This window comes from Myiozetetes cayanensis, unplaced genomic scaffold (assembly GCF_022539395.1).
Source record: "Myiozetetes cayanensis isolate MyiCay16 unplaced genomic scaffold, myiCay2020 scf120, whole genome shotgun sequence".
NCBI lineage: Eukaryota > Metazoa > Chordata > Aves > Passeriformes > Tyrannidae > Myiozetetes > Myiozetetes cayanensis.
Genome location: NW_026086827.1, coordinates 54,878 through 79,951, shown reverse-complemented (window position 1 = coordinate 79,951; position 25,074 = coordinate 54,878). Strand labels below are relative to the sequence as shown.

General features: G+C 66.1%; 3 protein-coding genes across 7 annotated transcripts; 2 read left to right on the top strand and 1 right to left on the bottom strand.

Moving 5' to 3' along the window:
- The first annotated feature begins 28 nt into the window (after positions 1 to 28).
- KAT5 (lysine acetyltransferase 5) lies at positions 29 to 10,207 on the top strand. The gene is given in 16 exon segments (XM_050307601.1): positions 29 to 87; positions 232 to 298; positions 849 to 917; positions 1,935 to 2,071; positions 3,042 to 3,248; positions 4,171 to 4,251; positions 4,927 to 5,001; positions 5,860 to 6,019; positions 6,022 to 6,107; positions 7,063 to 7,081; positions 7,084 to 7,151; positions 7,236 to 7,376; positions 7,638 to 7,731; positions 8,167 to 8,326; positions 8,811 to 8,892; positions 9,940 to 10,207. Coding segments are annotated over 16 exon segments (1,590 nt in total). The 5' UTR covers positions 29 to 78; the 3' UTR covers positions 10,075 to 10,207.
- RNASEH2C (ribonuclease H2 subunit C) lies at positions 10,184 to 12,120 on the bottom strand. Of its 5 annotated transcripts, XR_007627847.1 has the most exons (6): positions 11,950 to 12,120; positions 11,537 to 11,667; positions 11,298 to 11,417; positions 10,406 to 10,818; positions 10,325 to 10,364; positions 10,184 to 10,284 (listed from the first exon to the last, which is right to left on the bottom strand). XR_007627847.1 is itself a non-coding variant. In XM_050307602.1 (4 exons), exons 1-4 carry the CDS (start codon positions 12,083 to 12,085, stop codon positions 10,771 to 10,773), a joined length of 435 nt encoding a protein of 144 aa, XP_050163559.1. In that variant the 5' UTR covers positions 12,086 to 12,120; the 3' UTR covers positions 10,184 to 10,770. The 5 variants fall into 5 exon arrangements, 1 of the variants encoding a protein (XP_050163559.1); XR_007627846.1 differs by having other exon boundaries at positions 10,184 to 10,364; XR_007627848.1 differs by lacking the exon at positions 10,325 to 10,364 and having other exon boundaries at positions 10,184 to 10,324.
- A 5,788-nt stretch (positions 12,121 to 17,908) lies between these two features.
- Positions 17,909 to 24,413, top strand: OVOL1 (ovo like transcriptional repressor 1). Its single transcript, XM_050307597.1, is given in 9 exon segments — positions 17,909 to 19,583; positions 20,447 to 20,459; positions 20,461 to 20,515; positions 20,517 to 20,582; positions 21,014 to 21,043; positions 21,045 to 21,070; positions 21,072 to 21,280; positions 23,195 to 23,430; positions 24,396 to 24,413. Coding segments are annotated over 9 exon segments (753 nt in total). The 5' UTR covers positions 17,909 to 19,483.
- The last annotated feature ends 661 nt before the right edge of the window (positions 24,414 to 25,074 follow it).

The following is a 25,074-nucleotide window of genomic DNA, read 5'->3' as shown; positions in this document are numbered from 1 at the left end:
AAGGGGGCGTGTCCCGCTGGTAGAGAGATAAAACCCGGAAGTGGGCGTGGCCGCATCCCGGAAGTGGAGGCCGCGGCCATGGCGGAGGTGGGGAAGGGGAAGGGGAAAAGGGGAGGGTGGGGGATTTGAGGGGCTTTGGGGGACCCGGGAGGGTTTGGGAACCCCAGAGCCCTCCCCGGAGCGGGTTTCGGGGTTTTCCCTTCCCGGCGCTGACGCGGCCCCGCCCCGCAGGGGGAGGTGTCCGAGGGCTGCCGCCTCCCGGTGCTGCGGCGGAACCAGGACAACGAGGATGAGTGGCGTGAGCGGGGGGCGGGGCTTGAGCGGGGGGGCGTGGCCTGAGGGAAGGGGCGGGAACCGGGTGAAAGGTGTGGGCAGGGTTTGTGGGGGCGTGGCCTCAGGGGAGGGCGGGGTTTTCTTCTTGGGAAAGGGGCGTGGTTTTGGTATGTGGGCGTGGTCTGATGAAGGGGCGTGGCCTGAGGGCAGGGGGTAGCTGGGGTCCCAAGGGGGTCGGTGGGGGGTCCCCAGGGGAGTTGGAGACACAGGGGGTCATCTGGGGACATGGGGAGAGTTGGGGGTCCCTGGGGGTTGGGGACACAGGGGGTCATTTGGGGACACGGGGAGGGTTGGGGTCCCTGTAGGAGTTGGGGACACAGGGGGATTTTGGGGACATGGGGAGAGTTGGGGGTCCCTGGGGAGGGTTGAGGACACAGGGGGTCATTTGGGGACACGGGGAGGGTTGGGGGTCCCTGGGGGTTGGAGGGTCCCAGGGCAGTTTGGGGGGTCCGTGGGCTGTGGGGGGCAGGAGGGGTCCCAAAAGAGGGTGGTGACCCCAAACTCCCCCCGCCCAGCTCTGGCCGAAATCCTGAGCGTGAAGGACATCAGTGGGAGGAAACTCTTCTATGTGCACTACATCGACTGTGAGTGGGGACAGGGGACACGGGGGACAGGGGGACACGGGGGACAGGGGGACACAGGGACAGGGGGACATGGGGGACAGGGGGACACGGGACGGGGGGACACGGGGACAGCGGGCAACACCCCTGGGGGTCCCCAAGTGGGGGAGACAGGGACACAGAGGAGACACAGAGGGGACAGTGCCACCCCCTGTCACCCTGTGTGACCCCCTCAGAGTGTCCCCAAGTGGGGGACAGGGACACAGAGGGGACAGTGCCACCCTCCTGTCACTCTGTGTGACCCCCCCAGAGTGTCCCCAAGTGGGGGACAGGGACACAGAGGGGACAGTGCCACCCTCCTGTCACCCTATGTGACCCCCCCAGAGTGTCCCCAAGTGGGGGACAGGGACACAGAGGGGACACAAAGGGGACAGTGCCACCCTCCTGTCACCCTGTGTGACCCCCAGAATGTCCCCAAGTGGGGGACAGGGACACAGAGGGGACAATGCCACCCTCCTGTCACCCTGTGTGACCCCCCAGAGTGTCCCCAAGTGGGGGACAGGGACACAGAGGGGACACAGAGGGGACAGTGCCACTCCCCTGTCACCCTGTGTGACCCCCCCAGAATGTCCCCAAGTGGGGGACAGGGACACAGAGGGGACACAGAGGGGACACAGAGGGGACAATGACCGAGGTCACCCTGTGGACCCCAGAGTGTCCCCAAGTGGGGGACAGGGACACAGAGGGGACACAGAGGGGACACAGAGGGGACAGTGCCACCCCCCTGTCACCCTGTGTGACCCCCCAGAGTGTCCCCAACTGGGGGACAGGGACACAGAGGGGACAGTGCCACCCTCCTGTCACTCTGTGGACCCCCAGAGTGTCCCAAGTGGGGACAGGGACACAGAGGGGACACAGAGGGGCTGTGGGGAGGGGACACAGAGGGGACACAGGGGGACACAGAGGGGGCTGTGGGGGGGAGGGGACACAGAGGGGTGCCCCTGTCCCCTCGGCCCAGCCGTGTCCCCCCCCTGTCCCCAGTCAACAAGCGCCTGGACGAGTGGGTGACCCACGACCGGCTGGACCTCAAGAGGGTCCAGGTGCCCCGGAAAGAGGCCAAGACCCCCACCAAGAACGGCCTGCCCGGCTCCAGACCCGGCTCCCCCGACAGGGACCCGGTGAGGGGACACTGGGGACACTGGGGGGGAAGACACTGGGGACACTGAGGACACGGGGGGGACACGGGGGAGAGCTGGCAAAGGGGACACGGGGGGCACAGCGGGGACATCAGGGGGACATCAGGGGGACAGAGGGCACAGGGGCCATCCCAGGCAGGGTCAAACCCCCACCCAGAGTGGGTGAGCGGGGAGAGACCCTTGGGTGACACCCAGGGGACAGTGTTGGGGACACCCAGGGGACAGTGTTGGGATCAGGACCTGTTGGGGACAGACCCAGAGTCCCCAAACCCCCTGGCTGGGGGGTCACCCCCACCCCCCCATGGTGGGGACACCCAGTGTCAGGGGCCACCCCTGGTGTCACCCCCAACCCTGGGGACACTCCCTGGGGGGATGGGGACACCCAGACCTGAGGGACATCCCGAGCACCCCCCCAGGGCAGGGGTAACCCCGGACCCCTTGGGGACACCCTGGACCCCTTGGGGACACCCTGGACCCTTGGGGACCTCTCCAGCCCCTACGTGGCACCTTGGGGACACCCCCACTCCCTTCAGGTGACCTTGGGGACATCCCCGGCCCCTTTCTGGGGCACCTTGGGGACATCTCCAACTCCTGCTCAGGTGACCTTGGGGACACCCCCAAGCTCTTGGGGACACCCCCCCCCCAATTCCTTTGGGTGACTTTGGGGACCCCCCCCACCAGGTGACCTCGGGGACACCTCCAGCCCTCCCCATCCCAGGTGACTTTGGGGTCACCTCAGCCCCCTCCCCATCCCCAGGTGACTTTGGGGACCCCCTTGTCACCCGGGGAGGGCCCAGCAGGGACATCCCACAGGGAGTGGGTGGGGGGGCTGTGACAGGACAGACCCCCGGGAGGAGGGGCCACCCCTCCCCACCCCCTCCCTCAGTGTCCCCCTCCCCCAGTGTCCCCTCCCCCAGTGTCCCCTAAACGCCTCCTCTTCCTCCCGGCGCAGAGGAAGAGCCTGGAGTTGGCGCTTGGGAAGAGCCTGCCAGGGCCACCACCGGGGCCACCACCGGGGCCACCACCGGGGCCACCCCCCAATGTCACCGTGGGGCCACCAGCGGGGCCACCGGCGGGGCCACCAGCGGGGCCGGTGCCCCTCACCCTCCGCTTTCACCTGCCCAAGGAGAGCGAGGCCGAGCCCCCCCCGCGCCCCACGGTAACCCCCCCGCTGTCCCCGGGGTCACCCAGTGTCACCAGGGGTCATCAGGGGTCCCCCAGGGTCACCAGGGGTCACCAGGGTCACCCAATGTCACTGGGGGTCATCAGGGGTCCCCCAGGGTCACCAGGGGTCATCAGGAGTCACCCAATGTCACCAGGGGTCATCAGGAGTCACCCAATGTCACCAGGGGTCATTAGGGGTCCCCCAGGGTCACCAGGGTCACCCAGTGTCACCAGGGGTCATCAGGGGTCCACCAGGGTCACCAGGGTCACCCAGTGTCACCAGGGTCCCCCAATGTCACCAGGGGTCATCAGGGGTCCCCCAGGGTCACCAGGGGTCATAAAGAGTCACCCGATGTCACCAGGGGTCATCAGGGGTCCCCCAGGGTCACCAGGGTCACCCAATGTCACCAGGGATCACCAGGGTCACCCAATGTCACCAGGGGTCATTAGGGGTCCCCCAGGGTCACCAGGGGTCACCAGGGGTCCCCAAGTGTCACCAGGGGTCATCAGAGGTTCCCCAGGGTCACCAGGGGTCATCAGGGGTTCCCAACTGTCCCCAAGGGTCACCAGGGGTTACCCAGGGTCCCCCAATGTCCCCAGGGGTCATCAAGGGTCCCCCAAGGGTCACCGGAGGTCACCAGGGGTCCCCAAGGGTCATTGAGGGTCTCCAAGGGTGGATACTGGGAGCACTGGGGGGATGCTGGGGGGGTACTGGGAGCACTGGTGGGAGGCACTGGGAGCACTGGTGGAGGGCACTGGAGACTGCGAGGGGCAGTACTGGGAGCACTGGGAAGGGGCCGTGACTCCCAGTTGGCTCCCAGCAGCAGGGGTGGGGTTTGGGGGGGTTGAACTGGGGTAAACTGGGAGGCACTGGGATGAACTGGTGTGAACTGGTGTGGACTGGGCTGTCCCCACAGAAGAGGAAGGTCGAGGTGGTGTCACCGGCCACGCCCGTCCCCGCCCCCACCGAGACCTCCCAGGCCTCCGTGTTCCCCCAGGTGAGCCCAGTATGGACCAGTAACACCAGTAACGGAGCACTAACCTCTCTCAGTAACACCAGGAATGCCACCAACTCCCTCCCAGTAACACCAGTAACACCAGTAATGCCACACATCCCCTCCCAGTAACACTCTGTAATGCCACCGAGCCCCTCCCAGTAACACCAGTAACTGCCCAGTACCTGCCCAGTAACACCAGTAAGGGCCCAGCAATCCTCAGGTGCCCCTTTGAGCCCCCCCCAGTCCTCCCAGTAACCCCCCAGTAACCCCCTCCCACTCCCCAAAAATCTGGGGGGGGGGGAGGATCTCCAATCCCTTATGGGGGTCCCAAAACCCTGAGGGGGGGTCCCCAAACCCTAGGGGGATCCCCAAACCCTGAGGGGGGGGTCCCCAAATCCGAGGTGGGATCCCCAAACCCTGGGGGGGTCCCAAAACCCGGGGGATCCCCAAAACCTGAGGGTCCTAAATCTAGGGGTCCCAAAACCTGGGGGTCCCAAACCCTGGGGATCCCCAAAACCCTCCAGGGGTCCCCAAACCCTTCGGGGGTTTTGGGGGTTTCGGGTGGGGGGTTGGAGGGTGGTTCGTGGTTTTGGGGGTGTCCAGGGGATCATCTGGGTGGGTTTTGGGGTGGTTTGGGGGTGTTTTGGGGCTCTGACCCCCAAAACCGACCCCCAGAACGGCTCTGCGCGCCGGGCGGTGGCGGCGCAGCCAGGACGGAAGAGGAAATCGGCCTGTCTGGGCACTGACGAGGTGAGGGGGCCTGGGGGGGATTAGGGGGCTTGGGGAGGGATTTGGGGGTCTCTGGGGGGGATTTGGGGAGGGGGCACGGCGGAGGGGGTGGCTCAGCCTTGAGGGAAATCGGCCTGTCTGGGCACTGACGAGGTGGGGGGCCTGGGGAGGGATTTGGGGGTCTGGGAGGGATCTGGGGGCTTGGGGAGGGATTTGGGGGGTCTCTGGGGGATTTGGGGAGGGGACACGGTGAAGGGGGTGGCTCAGCCCTGAGGGGAATCGGCCTGTCTGGGTACTGACAGGTGGAGGGGGGCTAGGAGGGGAATTTGGGGGTCTCGGGGATTTGGGGAGGGGGACACGGGAGGCACACGGGTTGAGGTTTATTGGGGTGAACTGGGAGGGACTGGGGTGATACTGGGAGCACTGGGAAGGGGCCACAGAGTCTCTGAGGAGGGAAATGGGGTGAGAAAAGGGGGAAATGAGGTTGGAAGAGGGGGAAATGAACCTTTAAATTGGGGAATCCGAGGCAAAAAAAGAGAAAAGGAGGCGGGAAATGAGGAAACTGAGGCAGGGAAGGGAAAAAGGGAGCAAAAAGGGGGGGAAATGCACCTTTAACTGAGGTGAAGTGAGACAGGAAGGGAAGGAAACGGCCTGGAAAGGGGAAAACCGAGACAGGGAAAGGGAAAAACAGCCTGGAAAGGAGGAAACCGGGACAGGGAAGAGCAAAACTAAGCCAGAAAAAGCCTTTTAAGCAACTTTTGCCCGTTGCTGCACCCCAGGAGGGGCCGTGGGGTCACTCCAGGGGTTCTGCCCCTCCCCGAGGGGGGGGTGAGCCGAGTGACCCCCCAACCCCTTCCCCCCCATTGTGGGCCCCCCCAGGACTCGCAGGACTCGTCGGACGGGGCCCCGTCGGCACCACGGATGACGGGCAGCCTCGTGTCCGACCGGAGCCACGACGACATCGTCACCAGGATGAAGAACATCGAGTGCATCGAGCTGGGCCGGCACCGCCTCAAGCCCTGGTACTTCTCGCCCTACCCCAGGAGCTCACGGGGCTGCCCGTGCTCTACCTGTGCGAGTTCTGCCTCAAGTACGGCCACAGCCTGCGCTGCCTCCAGAGGCACCTGGTGAGGGGATCCCGGCAATTCTGGGGGGATTGGGGGCATTGGGGGTCACTGGGACTGGGACTGGGGGCACTGGGAACCCCCCAGACCCTCCTGGGGCTGCCCGTGCTCTACCTGTGCAAGTTCTGCCTCAAGTACGGCCACAGCCTGCGCTGCCTCCAGAGGCACCTGGTGAGGGGATCACGGCAATTCTGGGGTGATTGGGGGCATTGGGGGTCACTGGGATTGGGGGCACTGGGAACCCCCCAGAGCCTCCTGGGGCTGCCCCTGCTCTACCTGTGCGAGTTCTGCCTCAAGTACGGCCACAGCCTGCGCTGCCTCCAGAGGCACCTGGTGAGGGGATCCTGGCAATTTTGGGAATTCTGGGGGGATTGGGGGTACTGGGATTGGGATTGGGGGCACTGGGAACCCCCCAGAGCCCTCCTGGGGCTGCCCCTGCTCTACCTGGGTGAGTTCTGCCTCAAGTACGGCCACAGCCTGCGCTGCCTCCAGAGGCACCTGGTGAGGGGATCCCGGCAATTCTGGGATGATTGGGGGAATTTGGGGCACTGGGATTGGGATTGGGGGCACTGGGATTGGGATTGGGGGCACTGAGAACCCCCCAGACCCTCCTGGGGCTGTCCCTGCTCTACCTGTGCGAGTTCTGCCTCAAGTACGGCCACAGCCTGCGCTGCCTCCAGAGGCACCTGGTGAGGGGATCCTGGCAATTCTGGGGGAACTGGGGGCACTGGGATTGGGACTGGGGGCATTTGAGGCACTGAGATTGAGATTGGGGGCACTGGGAACCCCCCAGACCCTCCTGGGGCTGCCTCCGCTCTGCCTGTGCGAGTTGTCCCCGACAGCCACGGGCACAACCCGCTTTTTATCCCTCCTTTTTTTCCCCCCCTTTTTTCCCCCCCTCCCCCCCTTTCCTTTTGAACCCCCAAACTCCTCGTTCTGCCCCCCCAAACCCCCCCAGACCAAGTGTGACCTTCGCCACCCCCTGGGAACGAGATTTACCGCAAGGGCACCATCTCCTTCTTCGAGATCGACGGCCGCAAGAACAAGGTCAGGGGGGTATCCTGAGGAAGTTTGGGGGTGTCTCCCCTTTCCCAGAGCCCTCCTTTCACCCTTCCTCGCCCCCCTCCCCAGAGCTATTCCCAGAATCTCTGCCTGCTGGCCAAGTGTTTCCTGGACCACAAGACCCTTTACTACGACACCGACCCCTTCCTGTTCTACGTCATGACCGAGTACGACTGCAAAGGCTTCCACATCGTCGGCTACTTCTCCAAGGTGGGGCTTTGGGGGGCTGGGGGGGTCAGGCAGGGGGTACAGGGGTGGCAGGGGGCTGGAAGGGTTTTGAGGGGGTTTTGAGGGGTTTGGGGGCAGTTGGGAGTTCCCAGGGTGGGTTTTGGGTGGCTCAGATGGTTTTTGGGATCCCCTGGGGGTTTTGGGGGACAGCTGATTGGGGGTGTGGGGGTCCTAAAGGGGGTTTTGGGGTGTTCCTAGGGTGGGTTTTTGGGGGGCTCAGCTGGGTTTTTTTGGGGTCCCCAGGAGAAGGAATCCACCGAGGATTACAACGTGGCCTGCATCCTCACCCTGCCCCCCTACCAGCGCCGGGGCTACGGCAAACTGCTCATCGAGTTCAGTGAGTGACCCCAAACACAGCCCCAAGGACCCCCAAATACACCCCCAAGGACCCCCAAACACAGCCCAGGGACCCCCAAACACACCCCTCATCGAGTTCAGTGAGTGACCCCAAACACAGCCCCAAGGACCCCCAAATACACCCCCAGGGACCCCTAAACACGGCCCGGGGACCCCCAAACCCACCCCTCATCAAGTTCAGTGAGTGACCCCAAAAACAGCCCCAAGGACCCCCAAATACACCCCCAGGGACCCCCCAAACACCCCAGGGGCCACCCAGATCCACAGGGACCCCCAAATCCTCCCGGGGTGGGGAGAGGGCAGCGATAAACCCCCCTGGGAGCCCCCAAATCCCCGCTGGGTGGGTGTGCTGGGGGTGGGTGGGGGGTGCCCTGGCTGGGTGTGTCCCCCCAGCATGGGTGTGCCCCCTCCCCAGGTTACGAGCTGTCCAAGGTGGAGGGCAAGACGGGCACCCCCGAGAAGCCGCTGTCGGACCTGGGGCTGCTCTCGTACCGCAGTTACTGGTCCCAAACCATCCTGGAGATCCTCATGGGCCTCAAGGCCGAGCCCGGAGAGCGGCCCCAGATCACCATCAAGTGAGACCCCACCCCTGGGACACGCCCCTTACCCACGGGACACACCTGTCCCCACAGGACACGCCCACCCCCATGGGACACTGATGGGATCAGGGGGTCTCGAGGGTGTTTGGGGGCTCTGAGGGAGTTGGGGGGTCTCGAGGGTGTCTGGGGGCTCTGAGGGAGTTGATTGGGTCGAGGGGGTCTGGGGGCTCTGAGGGAGTTGGGGGGTCTGGGGGCTCTGAGAGAGTTGATTGGGTCTGGGGGTGGTCTGGGGGCTCTGAGGGAGTTGAGGAGGTCTAGGGGTGGTCTGGGGGCTCTGAGAGAGTTGAGGTCTGGGGGTGGTCTGAGGGCTCTGAGGGAGTTGAGGAGGTCTGGGGGTGGTCTGGGGGCTCTGAGGGAGTTGAGGGGGTCTGGGGGGTGGTCTGGGGGCTCTGAGGGAGTTGGGGGGGGTCTCAGGGGGGGTTTCTGGTGGTCCCCCCCCTCACTGTGCGCTCCCCCCCAGTGAGATCAGCGAGATCACGAGCATCAAGAAGGAGGACGTGATTTCCACCCTCCAGTACCTGAACCTCATCAACTACTACAAGGTGGGGCCCCAAAACCCCTGGGGGGGTCCCCAAAACACCTGGGGGGTTCCTTGTCCCACACCTGCCACCCCTCACCTGTCCCACACACCTGGGCTGGGTCGGTGCATCCTGAGGCTCTCCAAGGGCACCCCTGTGCCACCTGTGTCACCCTGTCCCCTCTGTGTCACCTTGTCCCCTGTGTGACACCCAGCTGTCCCCATGTCCCCACACAGGGTCAGTACATCCTGATGCTGTCCTAGGACACCCCTGTCCCCATCACGTCACCCTGTCCCCTGTGTGACACCCAGCTGTCCCCATGTCCCCACACAGGGTCAGTACATCCTGATGCTGTCCTAGGACACCCCTGTGTCACCCTGTCCCCCGTGTGACACCCAGCTGTCCCCATGTCCCCACACAGGGTCAGTACATCCTGACGCTGTCCTAGGACACAACCCTGTCCCCTGTGTGACACCCAGCTGTCCCCACACAGGGTCAGTACATCCTGACACTGTCCTAGGACACCCCCTGTCCCCTGTGTGACACCCAGCTGTCCCCTGTGTGACACCCAGCTGTCCCCATGTCCCCACACAGGGTCAGTACATCCTGACACTGTCCTAGGACACACCCTGTGTCACCCTGTCCCCTGTGTGACACCCAGCTGTCCCCATGTCCCCACACAGGGTCAGTACATCCTGACGCTGTCCTAGGACGCCCCTGTCCCCGTCATGTCACCCTGTCCCCTGTGTGACACCCAGCTGTCCCCTGTGTGACATCCAGCTGTCCCCATGTCCCCTGTACAGGGTCAGTACATCCTGACGCTGTCCTAGGACACACCCTGTCCCCTGTGTGACACCCAGCTGTCCCCTGTGTGACACCCAGCTGTCCCCATGTCCCCACACTGGGTCAGTACATCCTGACACTGTCCTAGGACACAACCCGTCCCCTGTGTGACACCCAGCTGTCCCCATGTCCCCACACTGGGTCAGTACATCCTGACGCTGTCCTAGGACACCACTGTGTCACCCTGTCCCCTGTGTGACACCCAGCTGTCCCCGTGTCCCCACACAGGGTCAGTACATCCTGACACTGTCCTAGGACATCGTGGAGGGCCACGAGCGGGCGATGCTGAAGCGGCTCCTGCGCATCGACGCCAAGTGCCTGCACTTCACCCCCAAGGACTGGAGCAAGCGCGGCAAGTGGTGAGGCCACGCCCACGATGGGGACACGCCCATCCCACAGGACACGCCCATAAAGGGGACACGCCCCCTCATCCGCGCCAGGCCACGCCCTCCTCGTTATCCGCCAGCCGTAATTAAACAACGCCTGGCCCCGCCCACACCTGGGGCTGTGGAGTCTTTATTGATTAAAGGGGGTGGGGCTTGAATGGGAGGCTCCACCCACTGCAGGACGAACCTCATTTGGTTAAACAGGCTCCTCCTACTGTGGGAGGGACCTCATTTGGTTAAGCAGGCTCCTCCCACTGTGGGAGGGACCTCATTTGGTTAAACAGGCTCCTCCCCACTGTGGGAGGAACCTCATTTGGTTAAACAGACCCCTCCCACTGTGGGAGGGAGCTCATTTGGTTAAACAGGCTCCTCCCACTGTGGGAGGAGCTCATTTGGTTAATCAAGCCCCTCCCACTGTGGGAGGAGCTTTGTGCATGGGCAGGGCCTGTCAAGGAAGCACCAGCTTTTATTGGCTTGGGGAAGTGGGAAGGGGTGTGGCTTGCACAGGCTCCACCCACAGTGGGAGGGGCTTGAGTGGGTGTGACCCATCAAGGGTGGGTATTGGTTTATTCATGAGGGGGTGTGGCTTGGACAGGCCACACCCACAGTGGGGAGGAGTTACATGTAGGTGTGGTTTGTGATGGCTCCACCCCTTCACAGTGGGCAGGGCCTGTCAGAGCTCCGCCTCCTCATCGCTGTCATCGCTCACGGGGGCGTGGAGCTGGGGGGGGGGAATAGGGGGTGAGGAGGGGGCTGAGACCCCCAAAATTGGGCACTGGGACTTTAAACATGACCCCAAACTCCACCTCATGGCCCCAGGACCCCCCACCACCCCCAGACCCCCCATCACCCTCAGGACCCCCACCACCCCCAGACCCACCTCCCTGGTGAGGCTCCACCAATGTGACCCCAGAACCCCAGATGTGACCCCAGGACTCCCAAGACCTCCCCAGGAGATCCCTAGCCCACCAAATGTGACCCCAGAACCCCAGATGTGACCCCAGGACTCCCGAGACACCCCCCCAGGAGACCCCCAACCCACTTCCCTTGCAAGGAATGTCTAAATGTGGCCTCAGGAACCCCCAACTGTGACCCCAAACACCCCTCCCCGACCCCAAAATGTGACCCTAGACCCTCCCCAAGTCCCCCCAGAGCCCCTCAGGACCCCCAAATATGACCTCAGATCCCCCCCAGACGCACCTCCCTGGCGAGGGTCCCCCACTGCAGCGCCCGGGCCAGGCCCCGGCCGGGAGGGGGAACAGCATCGGCCCCCCAGTCCGTGATGGTCCCAAAGGACCCCCAGACCGACACCCACCGGGGCTGGGGGGGGCACAAGGCACAGGTCAGGGGGCTGAGACCCCCGGGGGGGGGAAAATAGGGGTCTCAGCCCCCACAGAAGAAGGGGGGGAGTTCTGGGGGTCTCAGCCCCCCCACCTCACCTGGGGGTCCTCGGGGTCGCAGAGTGGGGGCTCCCCCGGCTCCCCCTCCCTCAGCAGGACCCCCCTGTAGCCGGGGGGGAGGGGCAGCTCCCGCCCCCCCAAACGGCGCCCCCGGAAAGAGGTCCAGAGCTCTGAGGGGGGGAAAATTGGGGGAAGGGTGGGGACACAGTGAGGGCAGGTGGGACCCCACAGCTGCCCCCACCTCCCACAAATACCCCCAGATCCTCCCCCCATCCCAGACACTCCCCGGCCTCCCCTCGTTCTCCCCCAACCCCAACGAACCCCCAGGACCCCCTCCCTAAAGCAAACCCATCCCCTCAGGGACTCCCTCAAACTTCCCTCCCTCCCTGGACCCCTCACACCCATCCCTCCCCAAGGTCCTCCCCCCACACACACACCCCTCCCCGCCTCACCGCCGTCGGGGCCGGCTTGGACCCTCATGAAGGCGGCCACGGGCGCGGGCCCGTCGTGCCTGATTCGGCAGGGCAGGAGCTGGGCCGGGAGCGGGGCCGGGGGCGGCCCGGGGGGGAACCGAACGCGAATCGCCATCGCGGCGGGCCTGAGGGGAGGGGAGGGGAGGGGAGGGGAAGATGGCGGCGCCCGTGAGGGGAATTAAGATGGCGGCGCCCATGAGGGAAAATCAAGATGGCGGCGCCCTGAGGGGAATTAAGATGGTGGCCCCACGCAGGGCGCGAAGGGGCCGCGGCGCGGGGGATGACGGGAAATGTGGTTTGGGGGCGGGGGGCCTTTGAGGGACCCCCCCCAAATATTGGGGGACCCTCTAAGATAGGACCAATTCCCCCCTCCCCCAAGACCTACAGGGACCACAGAGTGTTGTAGACCCCCAGGGACACCCCCACACACACACACACCCAGAGAGAGCCCCCCAGACCCCCCGGATTGACCCCCACGGGACCCCCCCACAGAACCAGGCACTGACTCTGCACGTTCCATGTTCAGGGGGGTCACAGGACACGGGGGGGACACACACACGGGGCACGACACGTCACGACACATCCCGACACGCGTCAACACGTCGCAACATGTCCCGACATGCATCGACACGTCGTGACACGTCCTGCCACGCTCCATCACGGTCCTTCGCAGCTGGTCACACTCCGGCACGTGTCGACACGTCACGACACATCCTGAGAGACCATCGACGTGTCCCCACAGGCCCCAACACGTCCTGACAGGCCCCGTCACGTCGTGACATGTCCCGTCGGATCTCGACGTGTCCCGACGTCCCAAAACTGCCCAAAGCACCCCCAAAACTCCCCCAGACGCTCCGTCATGGCCCCTCCACGTCACGACATGTCCCGATGCATCCCGACAGGCCCTGACGCGCTCCATCATGTCGTGACGTATCGTGACATGTCCTGTCCTATCTCGACACATCCTGACCCCCCAAAACGGCCCAGAACACCCCAAAACTCTCCAAAACACCCTGTCACCCATGGCCCCGCCCCCTTCCCTGTCGCGACAGGGTCATGCCCCCTCCCCGCAGCAGCCGGGCCAGCAGCAGGACTCCCCAGCGCTGCCCCTGCACCCGCCCTGACTCCCGGCCCCCTGCGCCAGGACCACCCCGGGGGCGGCGGCCGCCAGGGCCCATCCCCATCCCCGAGGGCAGCAGGAGGGGGCGAGGGCGGAGGGAGGGTCGCGTCCCCCTCTCCCCATCACCAGGAGGGTCTCGGGCCCCCAGCGCCCCCACATGGCCTCGAAGGCGCGGCGGGCGCGGGGGGTCCCAGGGCGGGGGAGGGCGAGGGGGCGCAGCAGGACCCCTAAGGGCAGAGCCAGCGGGGAGGGGGCCAGGAACGAGCCCCCTCCTCTTTGGGGGCGGTGAAAGGGCGACAGCCTCGAGGGAGGGGGCAGGGGCAGGAGGGCCGCAGGGTCACGGTCAGGTCGCGACCCCCAGCACCGCCAGGGCCCCTCGGCGCAGCCCCTGCCCCCCAGCAGCAGCTGCAGCGCCAGCACCGGGGACCCCGGATTGGGGCACCTCGATTTGGAGGTGGGGTCCCATCAGCACCCCTGTCCTGGGGCTCCCCAAAGGCTCCACCCGCAACCGCAGGGAGGGGCACGGGACCCCCGCCACCAGCGCCCCCCAACCTCGGGGTCCCCGGGGCTCTGGGGCGCCGCGAAGGGCAGGGGGGCCTGGGAGGACGCGGAGGCTGCAGGGGGCGCGGGCAGGAGCGAAGGGAGCCCCCACCCTCCTCGCCGGAGCCCCCGGCGGCCCCGTTTTGGGGGCGGGGCGCCGCGCAGCGAGAAGGGGGGCCCCAAAAGCGCGGCCAGTTTGGGGGCCCAGCGCGGCCGCTAGGGCCGAGTGGAGCCGCAGCCGGTCCCCCCACGTCAGGGTCCCCTGAGAGCGCCCTGGGTGGGGGCACAGGGACCCCGGCAGGGCAGGAGGGGGCGGCGGCGCTCAGGACCCCTGGGAACCCCCCAGCCCCCTTTGGGCCGCCAGCGCCCGCCGCAGGTACCCCCGGATCTGGGGGTGGCTCTGGGGTCCCCTGCCGCGGGGGTCGCGGGGAGACCTCGCAGCACCCTGAGGACCCCCCGCAGTTGGGGGGTGCCGGGGGGGGGCGGGGGGACCCGCAGGACCTGCCCCCTCAGAGCCCCCCCGAGGGACCCCCCCAGGACCTGGGCGAGCTCCAGCAGGTGGGGGGGGGTCGCGGGGTGCCCCCCCCGCAGCAGCTTCTCGGCCGCGCCCCCCAGGGCCCCCCCCGGGGGGAGCCCCCCGAACCAGCGCCGATACGAGACCACCGCCCGGCAGAAGAGAGCGGGGGGGGCGCCCCCCAGGAACCCCCCCAGCAGCCCCCACAGCCACTCGCGGCCCCCCCGCAGCCCCGGGGGGGCTCCAGACCCTTTGCCCCCCCCCACGGGGGGAGACCCCCCCTCGATTTGGGAGCAAAAAGCCGCGGCCGCCTCGAAACGGGGCAGGAACATCTCGGGGGGGTCCCCGCGACCCCCCCCCGGGAACAGCGCGGCCGCCAGAGCGGGGGGCACGGCCCCGATTTTGGGGGGTCCCGCCCCCCCCTCGAGGAGGAAGAGGAGGAAGAAGAGGCGCAGAGGGGGGGGCAGGGCCGGGTGAAGCGCCAGGGAGGCCAAACGGGCCGGGGGGGCCCCCCCAAAACCGCCCCCCCCGGCCCGGAGAAGGGCGGCGTGGAGCGGGGCGGGGTCCCCCGTGGCCCAAAGTGGGGGGGTCCCGTCCTCGGGGACCCCAGGGGGCTCTGGGGTCCTGGGGACTCTGGAAGGTCCAGGGGTCTCTCAGTGGTCCCGAGGGGACTCTGAGAGGTCACGGGGGGCTCTGGGGGTCCTGTGGGAGCTCTGGGGATTCCTGGGGGCTCTGGGGGTCCCGAGGGTTCTGGGGTCCCCGGTGGAGGTCCTGACCCTCCGCAGCTCCCTCAGACACTCCGCGGCAGTGCCGCCGAGCCCCCCGCTCCCCCTCGAGCAGCAGAGCCCCTAAAATCGCGACCCCCGCCCGGTCCTGGGTGGCCACGAGCACCGTGAGGGTCGCCAAGAGCAGGAGGGCTCGGGGGCGGGGGCCCGTGGGGGCTCCGGATAGAAGGGCCAGCAGGGCCCCCAGCCTCCCCACCGCGGAGCCCTCCGCCCTCCTCGGGGGCTCCGCGACCACCCCCTTCCCCCGCAGAGCTCCAGGGGGTCTCCAAAGCAGCAGCAGCAGCTCCGTCTGGGGAGGGGAAATGGGAGGAGAGGGTCAGGGTGGGGACCCCAGACCGACCGATGAGCTGGTCTGGGGTCCCCACCCTGACCTCTCCCCCAGGACCTCCAATAACCACCCGAGGTCCCCAAATAACCCCCTGAGTACCCCCAAATAACCCCCCAGAGACCCCAAATAACCACCCTAGGGACCCCTAACTAACCCCCCAAGGACCCCTAAATAACCCCCAGGGATCCCCAAATAACCCCACGAGACCCCAAATAACCCCCAGGGACCCCAAACAACCCCCGAGGACCCCCAAATAACCCCCCAGGGACCCCAAATAACCCCCAAGGACCCCAAAATACCCCCCCAGGGACCCCCAAATAACCCCCAGAGACTCCCCAAATAACCCCCCAGGGACCTCCAAATAGCCCCCAGGGGTGCCTGGAATTTGGGGAGGGAGCGGGGGTGGGAGAGGGCAGGGAGGGGCTTCAGGGATGGGAACCCCAAATCAGCCCCCCTCAGGGACCCCAAATAACCCCCAGGGGTCCCAGGAATTTTGGGGACCTCCAACCCCTCCCCCCACAGGGATCTCAAAGTGAGGGGGGCGCCCAGGATCCCCAAATCCCCTCCCCGGGGACCCCCAGGAAGTTCGGGGACCCCCTCCCCAAATCGCCCCCAGAAATCCGGGAACCCCAATTTTTCCCTCCTCTCCCTCCTCCGCCGTGGCCCCTCCCCGGGCGCGGCACCTGATGACGCAGGTGGGGGCGGGGCCTGCGCATGCGCGCAGCGCGGGGGCAGGGGACCCCGGGGCGAGAGAGGCCGCGAGACGGGCCCAGGGACCCCCCCCCGCCATGGCACCCGCGGGGCGCGACGGGAACGGCTGACGTCACACCGCCGGGGACGTCACAATCACCCCGCCCCAACCACCTACAGACCTTATGGGGTCCCTATAGAAACCCCCCCGACCACCTATAGACCTTATGGGGTCCCTATAGACACCCCGACCGCCTATAGACCCCCCTACAAACCCTATGGGGCCCCTATAGACCCCCGACCCCCCTACAAACCCTATGGGACCCCTATAGAGCTCCAGACCCCCTATAGACCCTATGGGACCCCCATAGACCCCAGACCCCCTACAAACCCTATGGGACCCCTATAGAGCTCCAGACCCCCTATAGACCCTATGGGACCCCCATAGACCCCAGACCCCTCTATAGACCCTATGGGACCCCCATAGATCACAGATCCCCCTATGGACCCCCCAAACCCCCGTAGTTCCCCTGCCCCTCAAGCCCTGCAGGTCCCTATGGCCCCCCCAGCCCACCCTGTAGCCCCTTTAAATCTCCCCCTGACCCTATAGAGCCCCTATAGCCCCCCCATTCCCCCCCACCCATCCCGGTGACACCCCCGGCTCCCCGGGCGGGGCTGAGTCAGGGGCAGGACGGGCCGGTTCCAGCGTCCCCCGGGCCGTGTCCCTCCCGTGTCCCCTCCCCGTGTCCCTCCGGGCCGTGTCCTCCTCGTGTCCCCTCCCTGTGTCCTCCCCCGTGTCCCCTGGCCGTGTCCCTCCCCGTGTCGTCCCCACCGTGTCCTGTGTTCCCCCGGGCCGGTTGTCCCTCCCGGTGTCCCCTCCTGTCCTGTGTCCCCCCGGGCCGGTTGTCCCCTCCCGGTGTCCCCTCCCTGTCGCATGTCCCCAACTCCAGGACTGGTCGGACCGGCCCCTTCCCCCCCCGATCCCGCCCTCCTCCTCCCGGGGTACCGGACCCCGCCCCGGCCACACGTACCGGGACCTGGGGACACCCTGACCCCTGGGGACACTCCCTGATCCCCCGGGACACCCTGACCCCCCGGGGACAACCCGACCCCCTCGGGGACACCAATGCCCCCCCAGGTGACACAGGTGTCCCCCAAGGGAGGGGACAGGGACAGCGAGGGGGAGTGGGAGGACAAGGAAGGGGGTCCCCCTGTCCCTGTCCCCCCGTGTCCCTCTGTGTCCCCAGTGTCCCCCTGTCCCCCATCGCTGTGTCCCCGAGTCCCCCCCACGTGTCCCCTCATGTCCCCTTTGCCCCAATGTCCCCAATGTCCCCATATTTGTGTCCCAATGTCCCCCCATGTCCCCATGTCCTCCATCCCCATGTCCCCGTGTCCCCAATGTCCCCATCCCTGTGTCCCCAAGTGTCTCCAATGTCCCCCTGTCCCCCCATGTCCCCATGTGTGTCCCCAATGTCCCCAATGTCCCCATCTCCGCCTCCCCAAGTGTCTCCAATGTCCCCATGTCCCCATCCCTGTGTCCCCAATGTCCCTTCCCCCGGTGTCCCCCACGGCCCTGTCCCCTCTTCCCTCCAGTGTCCTCTGTCCCCTGGTGTCCCCCCTGGCTCTGTCCCCTGTCCCCCCAAGGGTGTCCCCTGTCCCCCCGGGGGTGTCCCCATGTCCTGTCTCTGTCCCTGTCCCCTGTCCCTGTCCCCCAGTGTCCCCCCGGGGGTGTCCCCGCGTCCCGCCGCAGTCCCCTGTCCCCCCGGGGGTGTCCCCATGTCCTCTCTCTGTCCCTGTTCCCTGTCCCCCAGTGTCCCCCCAGGTGTGTCCCCTGTCCCCCCAGGGGTGTCCCCCAGTGTCCCCCAGGGGGTGTCCCCGCGTCCCGCCGCCGTCCCCTGTCCCTCTGGGGGTGTCCCCTGTCCCCCCGGGGGTGTCCCCGCGTCCCGTGGCCGCCCCCTGTCCCGGGGCCGGGGCGGGGGCTCCCCGTTATTTCCCAACGCGGCGCCCGCCCGACCGGCTCCGGCTCCGGCAGCGCCGCGGCCGCGCCACAACCGGCACAACCGGTCCGGGGGCGGGACCGAGCGGGATAACTGAGGGATAACTGCGGGATAGCGCCGGGATAACAGCGGGACAACAGCGGGATAACAGTGGGATAGCACCGGGATAACAACGGGACGGGACAGCTGGAATCGGCACCGGCACCGGGATAACAAACGCCGGGATAACAGCGCTGGGATCGGCACCGGCATCGGGATAACAGCGGGACAACAGCAGGACAGGACAGCTGGGATCGGCACCGGGATAACAGCGCTGGGATCGGCACCGGCATAGGGATAACAGCGGGACAACAGCGGGATAGCACTGGGATAGCCCCGGGATAACAGCGGGACAACAGCGGGACAGGACGGCTGGGATCGGCACCGGCACCGGGATAACAGCGCTGGGATCGGCACCGCTGGGATAACGCCGGGATAGCACGGGGATAACGCCGGGATAGCACCGGGATAACAGCGCCGGGATCAGCACAACCGGCACAACCGGTCCCGGCGGGGCGGGACTGGAGGGACGCGCAGCCGGGACGGCACCGGGAGAACCCCGGGATAAAAAACACCGGGATAACAAACAAACGCCGGGATAAAAAAAAAAACCGGGATAAAAAAACAAACCCCGGGATAACAAACACACCGGGATAGGACACCTGGGAACGGCACAAGCGGGACTGGCACCGGCACTGGGATAACAGAACTGGGACTGGGATCACCGGGATAACAGAGCTGGGACTGGGATCGGCACAGCCGGGACTGGCACCGGGACTGGCACGGCCGGGAGTGGCACAACCGGGACGGCACAACCGGAGCTGGGACAGCGCAGCCGGCACCGGTGACGCCGGTTTGGGGCCGGGGACACCGGCAGGGCTGACACCGGCCCCTGGTGACAGCCGGGGGTGGCAGTGACGTTGCCGCGGGGGACACCAGAGCCGGGGGATGGACTGAAGGTGCCGGGTCCGTGGTGGGATCGACCCGGGATCCGGTGGGGAAACCCACGGGGGGAGCCTGGATCTGGCACAGGAATCGAGTCAGTCCCTGGGATCTGACCCAGAGCGGAGCGGGATCTGCACCTGGAATCGGCCGGAACGCCCGGATCCATCCCCAAAACTGAGCCAGGAGCGGGGATCCAGTGCTGGGATTCACTGGTGATTTGGGATCCAGCACCAAACCCCACCAAGGATCTGGGATCAGCACTGACCAAGGATCTGGGATCCAGCACCAAACTCCACCAAGCATTTGGGATCCAGCACCAAACCCCACCAAGGATTTTGGGATCAGCACTGACCAAGGATCTGGGATCCAGCACCAAACCCCACCGAGGATTTTGGGAATCAGGTCCTGAAACACCCCTGGGGTCCGAGATCCCACCCCCGGAATCCGGCACCGAGCCCGTCCCGGGGGTCTCTGATTCGGGAGCAGAGATCCAGGGGGGATCCAAGGGGGGGATTCCAGGGGGGATCCACCGGGATCCATCGGCATCCACCGGCCATGCCCCGAGCGTTCCTGGTGAAGAAGCCGATTTTGGCCACGGCCAAACGAAACTGGAGCGAACTCCCGGACGAGCAGCGGGCCGAGATCTACGTGCCCAGTATGGGGGATTTTGGGGGGCAAAGGGGGAGTCTGGGGGGCCTTGGGGAGGTTTTGGGGTGCCCGGACTTTCGGGTCTCTCTCGGGGGATTTGGGGACGGTTTGGGGTGCCTGTGTCCCTTTTAGGGGGATTTTGGGGTGCTCGGACACTGAGGGGGTTTCAAGGGGATTTTGGGGTGTCCGGTTCCCTTTGGGGGAGGTTGGGGAGTTTGTGTCTCATTAGGAGGGGGGATTTTAGGGTGCCCGGACTCCTGAGTCCCTTTGGGGGGATTTGGGAGGTTTTTGGGGTGTCCTCGTCCCTCGGGGGTGGGGGAGGGGATTTTGGGGTGCCGTCTGGGTCCCCGCCAGGCCCCGGGGGGTGTGGGGAGGGTGGGGTGGCGTCCCCCCGCGGGGCCCACGCGGGCGGAAACCCCTAATTTGGGGAGTCGCGGCCGGAGCCGTCGGACCGGTCCGGGGAACCCCGGCAGGGAGGGGGAGGGGCAGGGGAGGGGCCCCCAAATAATCCTCCTCCCGCCCGGGGAGGGGAGGGGTCGGGGGTGATCTTTGGGGGCCCCCTTGAGGGGCTGGAGGAGGGGTCGTATTTGGGGTGGGGGGTCACATTTGGGGATCCCATTGGGGTTGTGTTTAGGGGGTCATATTTTGGGGGTCACGGAGGGGAGTCAGATTTGAGGGTCATAAATTGGGGGAGGTCTATAAGGAGGTCCCACGGGGTGGGAGACCCATAATGGGGAGGGGTTGGTGTCTCATTGTGGGGTCACATTTAGGAGGGGGTCCCATTTTTGGGGGTCCCTCGGTGAGGGGAGGTGTCTCCTTTGGGGGGCGGTATTTGGGGGTGCAGGACCCTCCTCAAACCATTGCCCCCAGTCTGCCTGGGGGCTGCCCCTACGCAGGGACCCCGAGCCGGCCGTGGGTGAAGCCCCTCGTCCCCCGTGTCCCCCTGGACATGACGCTGCCCCCGGCCCCCACGCCCCCCGGCCCCTTCCTGCACCCCAAGGGCAAGGTAAGGGGAGCCCTCCAAATTTAGGGGTAGGTGTGAGCTGGGGTGCCTGATTTGGGGGTCCCAGGGCCTGGGAGGGATCCCTGAGACTGAGGGGGTGGCTTTAAACTGGGGTCCCCAAGGTGGGAGGTGTGTGCTGAAAACAGGGGGTCTTCAAGATTTGGGGGGGAGGGTCCCCAAAGCAGGTGGGGTCCCATGATTTGGGCTCCCCTCAACTGGGGGGCCCCAAAACCGTGGGGTCCGAACTGGGGGAGGGGTCCCTAAAGGGGAGGGTCCTCATGACCTGGGGGGGATCCCCAAGATTTTGGGGATCCCATGACTTGGGGGTCCTCAGTGGGGCATCCCCAAATGGGGGTGTGTGGGGGTCGCCACGACTTCCCCCCCATACCTGAGACCCCAAATTTAACCCTCCTTCCCCTCCCCTCCTCCCACAGGTCCCATCCGGCCCTTTGGGGCCCCCACTCACCCCCTGGGCTGCCCCTGCCCGGGGGTCCCTCGCGGGGTCCCGGTGGCCGGGGGGGGGGTCCCGGGGGGCTCCGAGCTCTTCTCGTGCCCCGTTTGCCACAAGAGCTTCGGGTTCCAGCGGATGCTGAACCGGCACCTCAAGTGCCACAGCGAGGTCAAGAGGCACCGGTGCCCCTACTGCGGGAAGGGCTTCAACGACACCTTCGACCTCAAGCGCCACGTCCGCACCCACACCGGTCAGTGGGGACCGGGAACAGGGCGGGAACGGGCTGGGAGTGGGCTGGGAATGGGATTGGGAATGGGAACTGGGGGGTAATGGGGCGGGAAGGGCTTCAGCGGCACCTTCGACCTCCAGCGGTCAGTGGGAACTGGGGCGGGAATGAGGTGGGAATGAGCCGGGAATGGGGCAGGAACGAGGTGAGAACGGGGTGGGAATGGGACCCAAAGCCCCCTCGAGCCCTGTTTTCCCCTAAGCTTGTGGCCCTACCAGTGCTCCCTGTGAGAGAAGGCCCCTCAGTCCCTGATGTCCCCTCAATCCCTGATGTCCCCTCAGTCCCTGATGTCCCCTCAATCCCTGACCCCCCCATGTCCCTCCATGTCCCCTCAGTCCCTGATGTCCCCTCAGTCCCTGATGTCCCCAATGTCCCCTGTCCAGGTGTCGTCCCTACAAGTGCTCTCTGTGTGACAAGGCCCCCAATCTCTGATTGTCCCCTCAGTCCCTGATGTCCCCCCTGTCCAGGTGTCCGCCCCTACAAGTGCTCCCTGTGTGACAAGGCCCCCAATCCCTGACCCCCTCATGTCCCCAATGTCCCCCCTGTCCAGGAGTCTGTCCCTACAAGTGCTCTCTGTGTGACAAGGTCCCCCAGTCTCTGATTGTCCCCTCAGTTCCTGATGTCCCCTGATGCCCCCCTAGGTGTCCGTCCCTACAAGTGCTCCCTGTGTGACAAGGCCCCCCAATCCCTGATGTCCCCAATGTCCCCCCAATCCCTGATGTCCCCCATGTCCTCAATGTCCCCCCTGTCCAGGAGTCCGTCCCTACAAGTGCTCCCTGTGTGACAAGGACCCCAATCTCTGATGTCCCCAATGTCCCCCATGTCCCCCCTGTCCAGGTGTCCGCCCCTACAAGTGCTCCCTGTGTGACAAGGCCCCCAATCCCTGATGTCCCCAATGTCCCCTCAGTCCCTGATGTCCCCAATGTCCCCCCAATCTCTGACCCTCCCATGTCCCCCCTGTCCAGGTGTGCGTCCCTACAAGTGCTCCCTGTGTGACAAGGCCCCTCCATACCTGACCCCCCCATGTCCCCAATGTCCCCTCCCCCAGGTGTCTGTCCCTACAAGTGCTCTCTGTGTGACAAGGCCCCTCAGTCCCTGATGTCCCCAATGTCCCCTCAGTCCCTGATGTCCCCAATGTCCCCTCCCCCAGGTGTGCGTCCCTACAAGTGCTCCCTGTGTGACAAGGTCCCCCAGTCTCTGATTGTCCCCTCAGTCCCTGATGTCCCCTGATGTCCCCCCTGTCCAGGAGTCCGTCCCTACAAGTGCTCCCTGTGTGACAAGGCCCCTCAGTCCCTGATGTCCCCGATGTCCCCCATGTCCAGGAGTCCGTCCCTACAAGTGCTCGCTGTGTGACAAGGCCCCAATCTCTGATGTCCCCATGTCCCCAATGTCCCTGACCCCCCCATGTCCCCCCTGTCCAGGAGTCCGTCCCTACAAGTGCTCCCTGTGTGACAAGGCCCCCAATCCCTGACCCCTCCATGTCCCCCCTGTCCAGGTGTGCGTCCCTACAAGTGCTCTCTGTGTGACAAGGCCCCTCAGTCCCTGATGTCCCCAACGTCCCCTCAGTCCCTGATGTCCCCAACGTCCCCTCAGTCCCTGATGTCCCCAATGTCCCCCCAATCTCTGATGTCCCCAATGTCCCCCCAATCTCTGATGTCCCCCATGTCCCCCCTGTCCAGGAGTCCGTCCCTACAAGTGCTCCCTGTGTGACAAGGTCCCCCAGTCTCTGATTGTCCCCTCAGTCCCTGATGTCCCCTGATGTCCCCCCTGTCCAGGAGTCCGTCCCTACAAGTGCTCCCTGTGTGACAAGGCCCCTCAGTCCCTGATGTCCCCAATGTCCCCTCAATCTCTGATGTCCCTGATGTCCCCCCTGTCCAGGTGTGCGTCCCTACAAGTGCTCGCTGTGTGACAAGGCGTTCACGCAGCGCTGCTCGCTGGAGTCTCACCTGCGGAAGATCCACGGCGTGGCTCAGCGCTACGCCTACAAGGAGCGGCGCGCCAAGCTCTACGTGTGCGAGGAGTGCGGGGGCACGGCCGACAGCCAGGACGCCCACCTGGCCCACCTGCGCCAGCGCCACCCCCACAGCCCCCTGCTCGCCAAGCTGGCCCGCAAGGCCGGCCCCGCCCCCCGCGCTGCCCCACTCCTGCGCCGGGCCCCGGCCCCACCCAGGATGCCCTGCCCCCATGAGGGACCCCACCCTGGGGTGGGGATGGGGATGGGGAAGACCCCGGGTGGGGGATGGGGAGACCCCCGGGGTGGGGGGTGTGAGAGGGCGTGGTCTGAGGTGGCGCCTGCTCAGGGACACGCCCACTTTGGCACAGGGACACGCCCACTTTGGTAACAGGGACACGCCCACTTTGGGTGGAGGCCACACCCGCTTGAGGGACACGCCCTTGTTAGGACAGGGACACACCCACTTGTGGGGAGGCCACACCCACTCGAGGGGCACACCCACTTTGGGTGGAAGCCACACCCCCTGAGGGACACGCCCAGTTGGGCAGGGACACACCCACTTGTGTGGAGGTCATGCCCACTCGAGGGACACGCCCCTGTCAGGACAGGGACACGCCCACCTGGGTGGAGGTCACGGACCTATCAGGAGTGGGACATGCCCCCACTAGGACAGGGCCACGCCTCTTTCCAGGCCACGCCCTGTCTTGGACCCCCCTCATTGGTGAAGCCCTGGCCACGCCCTCTTCAGCCCCACCCACCCCGCCCCCCAAACAGACCCCACCCACAGAAGCCCCACCCACTGCTTTGCCACACCCACTGCTCTGGGCCCGCCCCTCGGGCTCAGACCACGCCCACCACAACACAGGCCCCGCCCCTCAGTCTCAGACCACGCCCCTCCATAAAGCTCCTGTGAAACACCTGTGGGCAGAGCTTCTCTTTGGGGTCACCTGGGGGTCACCTGGGGGTCACTGGGCAGGGTCACCCGGGGTTCCCCCCTGCCCCTCCCCCACAGCCACGTGTTCCGTTAGTCCAGTTTTTATTGCCCGGGACCCCCCGGGAATGGGGGGTGGGGGAAGGGGTGGGGAGGGGCTCCCTCGCCCCTCCCCTCCAGTTTGCTCCACACAGGAAAGGGGGGGCAGGTGAGACCCCTCCCTCTCCCCAAAATCCAGTTCAAAGCCCCACTTTGGTCACAGGCTCTGCCCCATCCCCTCCCCCACCCCGGGGGCGTTTGGCAGCAGCGGGGAGGGGTGAGGGGCGGCCACACCCACCAGACCCCTCCCCAAAATCCTCCGGACCCCCCTAAGGCAGCTTGGCAGGGATGGGGGGGAGCGGGAGGGCCCCCCCAAAGTGCGAGTGGGGTCCCAAAAATGGGGGGGTTTGGGGAGCAAAAATGGGCGGGAAGCTGAAGTGGGCGGGGCCGAAGTGGGCAGGGCCTGCAGGAAGGGAAGCCCCTCCCCCAAAAGGGGTGACCCCCCCCTCCAAGAGATTTGACCTCTCTCAAATATGGGGGACACCCCAAAAAAAAAGGGGGGGCCCCAATCAATGGCTGCCCCCTCAAATGGGTGGAACCCCAAAAGGGGCCCCTTAAGGGCAGGACCCCCGAAAAATGGGGTTTCCCCCCAAAAAAATCGGGACCCCCCTTCACGGGGCACCCTCCTAATTAAGCCCCGACCCCCTAATTAAGACACGACCCTCTCAATCACGGGGTGACCCTCCCAAATTAAGGCCTGACCCCCCTTCTTGTCGTACCGCCTTTCCCGCCAGAGGCGCCCCTCTCCCCTCGGGCTCTTAAAGGGCCGCGCCC